Source organism: Bison bison, unplaced genomic scaffold (genome assembly GCF_000754665.1).
Source record: "Bison bison bison isolate TAMUID 2011002044 unplaced genomic scaffold, Bison_UMD1.0 scf7180017862275, whole genome shotgun sequence".
Classification (NCBI taxonomy): Eukaryota; Metazoa; Chordata; class Mammalia; order Artiodactyla; family Bovidae; genus Bison; species Bison bison.
This window is the reverse complement of record NW_011492847.1, coordinates 495,910-503,116: the sequence shown is the minus strand read 5'-3', so window position 1 is coordinate 503,116 and position 7,207 is coordinate 495,910. Positions and strand designations below refer to the sequence as shown.

At 40.3% G+C, this 7,207-nt stretch overlaps 1 protein-coding gene across 3 annotated transcripts in view; it reads left to right on the top strand.

Moving 5' to 3' along the window:
- Positions 1 to 7,207, top strand: part of NNT (nicotinamide nucleotide transhydrogenase) — a 98,731-nt gene that overhangs the window by 23,497 nt on the left and 68,027 nt on the right. For all 3 annotated transcript variants that reach the window (XM_010832786.1, XM_010832784.1, XM_010832785.1), the window contains exons 5-6: positions 1,556 to 1,643; positions 6,102 to 6,190. In XM_010832786.1, the coding sequence (XP_010831088.1) occupies positions 1,556 to 1,643; positions 6,102 to 6,190 (177 nt within the window). The remainder of the gene's footprint in view (positions 1 to 1,555; positions 1,644 to 6,101; positions 6,191 to 7,207) is intronic.

The following is a 7,207-nucleotide window of genomic DNA, read 5'->3' as shown; positions in this document are numbered from 1 at the left end:
ATAGAAACTCTTCAAGCCAGGAGGGAATGGCAAGACATACTTAAAATGATGAAAGAAAATAACCTACAGCCCAGATTATTGTACCCAGCAAGGATCTCATTCAAGTATGAAGGGGAAATCAAAAGCTTTTCAGACAAGCAAAAGCTGAGAGAATTCTGCACCACCAAACCAGCTCTCCAACAAATACTAAAGGATATTCTCTAGACAGGAAACACAAAAACGGTGTATAAATTCGAACCCAAAACAATAAAGTAAATGGCAACGGGAACATACTTATCAGTAATTACATTAAATGTAAATGGGTTGAATGCCCCAACCAAAAGACAAAGACTCTCTGAAACTTTTTATCACTTGGATTCAGAACTAACAAGTAATATAATCATTAAAATATTTTTTCTTGCTATAAGTAATAGTAGTAACTATTACATGCTTTTGCATTGATTATTATAAATTTGTTTTACAAAAATATGACCAGGTAAAGGTTTTTTTGTCAGCTAGTAGGTGGATCTTATCATCATAATGCTTGCATTATGATTATAATCTTTGCATTATAATGATAAGGTAGAGTGTTTGTTACTGAGTGTGCAAAAGTACCTTTTAAGTATAAAATAATATGAAAATGAAATTAATGTAATAGGTAATTTAATGTAGTAAAAATACCCAGTAAAGAAAACTTGGTATAAATTGCTAGTTTTTGATGTATAGAGTGTTTCTTTAGCTAAAAACATACTTGCCAGGCACTTATTGTGATTCTTTATGGTAAGGGCTTTACTGAATTATCTTATTCAGTCCTTAAAACAACTCTAAGAGACCCTTATTGTCCCCAGTTTAGAGATGAGGAAACCAAGAATTAGAGAATTAAAGAAATTTGCCCAAGGTCACAAAACTAGTTAGTGACAGAACTCAGATTCGAATTGAGATCGTGCTGTCTCAAAATATGACAGTTCCAACCATTAGAGATCAGGGGAAGTGTTTTTGGTTATGAGGTTGGAATTTTGTTATGTATGAACAGATAGCCAACCTCATTTTTTAATTTTAAAGATTTTTTCTCCATATTATATAAATGCTACACAGTCATCAAAGAAAATTTGGATGATAAAGTAAAGTTTAAAGTACCTGTAGTCCTAGCTGCCAAAGCAAACTGTTGTTAGCATTTTCTTGTCTTCCCTTCGCTTCTCTTATTTTATCGGAGCTAATTTTCTGTAGTGGTCATCATGAAGTCAGAGAGCATCATGGGTAAGAGTGTGTCTGCAGGCAGGATGCTAGGGTCAGATGTCTGGCTCTGCCATTTAATAGCTGAGGGACCTCGGTCAAGTCTCTTTGTCTCTCCATGCCTCAATTTCCTCACCTATAAAATGAAGATTATAGTTATATTTATCCACAGGGTTGTTGTGAAGATCAAAGGAGTAAGTATATATGCAGTACCTAGAGCTGTTTTTGACAGATAGTACTTACTGTATAAATTTTAGTTGTTCTCTAATAATTTTGATAATATAAGCTTAAGTTCTTTAATTTTATAGACTTATTTATCCACTTATTTGTCTATTTTCCTAAGTTACAAGGCTGTTGTACTAGCAGCAAATCATTTTGGACGGTTTTTTACTGGTCAGATCACAGCTGCTGGAAAAGTTCCTCCAGCTAAGGTAGGTTAAACTTTTAATGTTTCTTTATAGTGTGAATTAATTAAAGGCAAGGATATATACAGTTATTTAAAAATTTTTGTTCTCTGTTAATGTCACAGTGATAACTTTTGTGTCACGTGTAATATATGGTGGCGCCTCAAAGTTGCTTAAGATTACTTGGGAAAAAAAGAATTTTTGACATTTCTGGAAGTTCTAAGGTTTTTTTTTTCCCTTTCTGTTTTTTACTTTCTAACTTGAATTCTTAAAGGGATTTGGGTGACTTATTACTAGTTTTTTTAAAACTTCGTGACACCATTTAGCAAGCTCTCAACTTCCCAGTGATTGTGACATTTTGGCTTGGGAAGGACTTGGTTTTCTCACTTTTTGCCAAATTTTGGGTCAAGAGGACAGTAAATAGTAGGTGGTATAGTCAGAGTATTTGGCAGGGGGAAAGGCTGCAGTTTCTTTAATCTATATTTAGAGCAGAGAGGAGCAGGAGATAGGTCAGCGTGGCTAAGTGAAAGAATAGATTATGCTGTGACCTTCAAGGCCACATGTCGTAAATGGCAGTATAAGCACTTTGGTAAAGTATAGGAAACAGGACCTTAAATATTGTCATCTATCTGCAGAGTACACTTTGGGGGGTATAGGTCTACTTGGTGCTTCCTGCTTTTACGTACTTTGTAGTATCAATCCAGAGCTCTCACACAAAAGAAATCCGGAAAAAATGAAAAAAAAAAAAAATAGCAGCTTTGAGAACTCTAGTATATATGCTAGTGTGTATATAGTGTCTCTGTATATCTATCTAGTATATTATATAAATTATATGCTGGATTATATACTATATAATATATATATACACTGAGTAGTTATATGCTAGATATACTAGTAGATATATATATCTAGTATATAGCATAGTATACCTAGTATATAGCTTCCCAGGTGGTGCAAGTGGTAAAGAACCCACCCGCCAATATAGGTGGACTTAAGAGATGCCAGTTCAGTCCCTGGGCTGGGAAGATCCTCTGGAGGAGGACATGGCAACCCACTCTAGTATTCTTGCCTGAAGAATCCCATGGACAGAGGAGCCTGGCAGGCTGCAGTCTATGGGGTCACACAGAGTCAGACCTGACTGAAGTGACTTAGCACACACATATGTTTAGTATATAGTATATATATCTAGTAGATATATGTATATATCTACTAGGATATATACTAGAAATCTAGTATGTAACTATATAGTATATGTATTATATAGTATATAATCCAGTATATAGTATATTACTTTAAAAACAGAGCAGGTGGGACTTCCCTGGCGGTCCAGTGGTTAAAGTGTCACGCTTCTACTGCAGAGTTTGATCATTGGTCCGGGAACTAAGATCCCTCATGCCTTGTGGTGTGGCCAAAAAAATCAACCCCCCTCACCAAAAACTCCCCCAAAAGAGTCCAGGTGAAGCAGGTGAAGATGATGGCAAGTGGTCCAAGTGGAGCCAGAACACTTAACAAGAACATACAAAGAGAACGCAGAGGTCTGATACGTAAGGTGATTACATCCGGACTTCTTTCTTAGGATCATAAGTAAAGGTCTAGCCCTCATGGTGGTCAGAAGTTGGCTGCTGTTCTTAAACTGGCTGAATGCTTTGATGCACAATCCACTACTCAGTTTTGGTTAGAACCTTTCTGGAATTATATGAAAGTTGAGAGGAAAGCTGTGATTATAAAAGATTAAAAAGTGAAACAGAAGACAAGGAGTAAAGGAAAGAGAATCAGTCACCTTTTAAAAGGTGGAAAAGTGACTGTCTTTACTGAGAATTTAAACTGCAGCATAAGAGATTTTAGTTACATGTCACAAACACTTTCCTGATATCAAAGAATTAGATAATAGATGGCCTTTTCAGGGTAGAATGAATATTTTGAGTTTCCTTTAAATATGGAGTGTTCTTACTTGTCCAGAATGAGCTAAAATCAATCTGTTGATGGCTGTGATATGCCAGGCACTGTTGTAGGAGCTGGGAATATGGCATGAACAAGACAAACAAAATCCCTCCCATATGTAACTTACATTCTAGTAGGGCCCACAGAGAGGAAATAAACCATCAAACAAATATAGGAGATTTTTTAATATATGGAGGAAATGAACAGGATGGTATGGTGGGTGGGTAATGGGAGCAGGCTACTGTAGTTAGGGTGATGGGGAAAGTGCCTGTAGCATTTAAGTTGGGACCTCAAGGATGGGAAGAAAGAAAGGAGGGTTCAGGATTCTGGGCCAGGGGAGAAGCACCTTTAAAGACACTGTGATGGGATGGAATTCAGTGTGCTCGAGGAGAATGAAGGAGGCCTCTGGTCTTGGGGTGTGGTGAGTGAGGTGAAGTGTGATCTGAGATGATGTTGGAAAGGTAGGTCAAGGCTGGATGACGTGGGTCCTGTCTTCTTGGTCTTGTTTCAGAATTCAGATTGTCTTGCAGATGCGGGAAAGTCTGATTTAGGACTGTTTTGGAAAAACTCCACTCTTGCTTGTGTTTCTGATACTTCCTGTTACCAAATTTGTGGGGATTTTCCCCACCCCAGGCACTCCTCCGGCACCAACTGGGCACCCTACGGTTTCACTGAATTCTCCCACTGTCTACTTGGAGGTAGCGTCACATCTCACAGGTTAAGGGCTCAGGCCCATAGGACTGCCCTCACCTCTCAGATGCCAGTCACAAGTCTAGATTGCTACCTATGCTTCTGACAGGTGGGCTGTAAACCAGAGGTTCCCAACCCCCCTCCTTCGGTTTGATTAATTTGCTAGAGCTGCTCACAGAACTCAGGAAAACAGTTTACTTCCTGTTGATCAGTTTATTGTGAAAGGATATGATAAAGGATAAGATGAAAGTCCTGTTGGGAGAGGTGAGCAGGGCAGGTGGGAAAGGGTGTGGGGCTTCACTGCCCTCTTTGGGCCCTACTCCTGGAAGCTCCCAGAACCCTGTATTTTGGGGATTTTTATGGAGGCTTCATAAGTAGGTATTTACTCCATTTCCAGCCTCTGTTCCCTCTCTGGAGAACGGATTCTGTCTTTTAAATTATGGGATCTTTTGTTGTTTCTTGATTCAGGATAACTTGGCCCAGTCTTCTTTTCTTTCTTTCTCTCTCTCTCTCTCCCTTCCTTCTTCCTTCTTTGTTTCTCTTTTCCTTCCTTTCCAGGGATTGGGCTTTGGTATGTGGAGTGGGATGGTGCCTTGGGGCCCAGTAGCATCTTATTCCCTCTGGTCCCTCTTTGTCTCCCTTCCTGTAAATCCCCTCTGCTCCTTAAACAAAGCATTCCCATTAAGATTGATAAATGAGATCTCTAAAACACTGCCCAGAGGTCACTGGAGCACAGTTCCACTAGCCTAGTCTTCTTGAAGAGGTGCAAGAAGTGGGCATGATGGGTGGGTGGGAATTTATAAACTTCACTGTATCTGTGGGTGTCTGTCTCTCTCTCTCTCTTTTTTTTAGCAGGAACAAGGAGTTGCCTTCAATTGACTGCGAAGTATAATAGGGACTTTTCTCTGGAAGGCCCATTCTAGGCTAGAGACAACATTGTTCTTAGCTTGTTTAGAATGAGGAGACTCTTGTTTCTGAGGAATTCTTTGATTTCCTTGGCTCCAGTCCTGCCTTGGTTAGAGGAATTAGTTACATTGGTTTGGATTTCAGGTACAGTTCATTCACAATGGGTCAAAGTTAGGCACTTGGTTCCCTCTCTTTCTTGTAGAAGCATTTGAGCTCAAAATAGGATTAGATGCTTCACAAAGTTGTACCCATCTCTGAAACTTATTTTGATGTTTTATGAGCATAAAGAAATATTACCCTGGGGATTCTATTAGAAGTAGCTTTGATATGGTGGGGAAGAACCGTCAGTCTTTAATATTCCCAACACTGCTGATGCTGTATATAGCTTTTACAGTGAGATGCTGGGTATCACACTGTTTTAGTGAAGTTGTTCTAAACTTTACTTTTTTTTTTAAGATTTACTTAATTGTGACTGTTTTGAGTCTTCGTTACTCTGCCTGGGCTTTCTTTAGTTGTGAGCTGGAGCTGTTTCTCTTTGCGGTGTGCGGGCTTCTCATTGCGGTGGCTTCTCTTGTTGCGGAGCGCGGGCTCTGGGGCTCCTGGGCTTCAGTAGTTGTGGCTCAAGGGTTTGGTTGTTCCTTGGCATGTGGAATTTCCCTGGACTAGGGATCAAACCCGTGTCTCCTGCATTGGCAGGTGGATTCTTAACCACTAGACCACCAGGGAAGCCCTATTTTAAACTTTTGAAAAACAGTGGTGGTCCAGTTAAAGGGTAGTCTATCCACTCAGTACATTTTCTGAGGACTGAATATCGTCACCAGCACCACTGGGTGTAATGGTGGATGCTAAGTGTGATACCTGGCCCTGAGAGGTACTGGCTGATGATTTTACATAATCACTTGATCATGAACTGTATTTTAAACACGCGGGTTCTGTTTTCTCTCCTAGATTCTGATAGTTGGTGGTGGCGTTGCTGGGCTGGCTTCTGCAGGTGCAGCCAAGTCCATGGGTGCCATTGTTAGGGGATTTGATACAAGGTGAGTGCTATACTCGTGATTGCTTTAAGGTAAAAACATTTTGCTTCAGGTGAATATTATGTTTTCCTTAGAATTTATAAACTGAAGTAGTGCATTGAAACTGTTGTATGACTTCTTTCCATTTAAAAATATTTCCACTTTTTCACAGTTTACTCAAAGTGAAAATGTATTACTTAGTGGGGAAAAAATTTTAAGGACCCAGACACAGTACATCAGAGACTATTTAAAAAAAGAAAAAGAAAACAACTCACACTCAGACTTGTATTTTCACGTAGATTAGCAATGGGACCAGATCGGCAGGGTTTGCTAATCTCTCTCCTGACTTTCTTGTGTTTCTCTACTGTGTTTTATTTCTGCTTGAAATGTGTTTAGGCACTAGGTAGGGCTTGAAACGCAGAAGGCAATGGCACCCCACTCCAGTACTCTTGCCTGGAGAATCCCATGGACGGAGGAGCCTGGTAGGCTACAGTCCATAGGGTCGCTAGGAGTCGGACACGACTGAGCGACTTCACTTTAACTTTTCACTTTCATGCATTGGAGAAGGAAATGGCAACCCACTCCAGTATTCTTGCCTGGAGAATCCCAGGGACAGAGGAGTCTGTTGGACTGCTGTCTATGGGGTTGCACAGAGTTGGACACGACTGATGCGACTTAGCAGCAGCAGCAGCAGGGCTTGAAAAAAGGTGTTGTGAGTTTGAAGAAGGGGAGTAGTATGAGCAACATCTTGGAGAGCAATAGGGGGGGTGAAGGGTAGGGGGTTGAGAGGCATGCTCTGCGTTGAAGGATGGAAGCAGGTGAAGTATATTGGGCAGCAGTAGAGCCTCCAGATGAAAGTACTTGATTATGTCCATTGCATATTTGTTTAAAGCAGACACATCATCATTTTCCTAGGATTTCTTTAAAAGAGAAGTTTGATTAGAATTGTTCTTCATTTCAGGCTGCTGTATAGCACAGGGAGCTTGGTTTGGAGCTCTGTGATGACCTAGAGGGGTGGGGTGTGGGGGGAGTGGGGAGGGA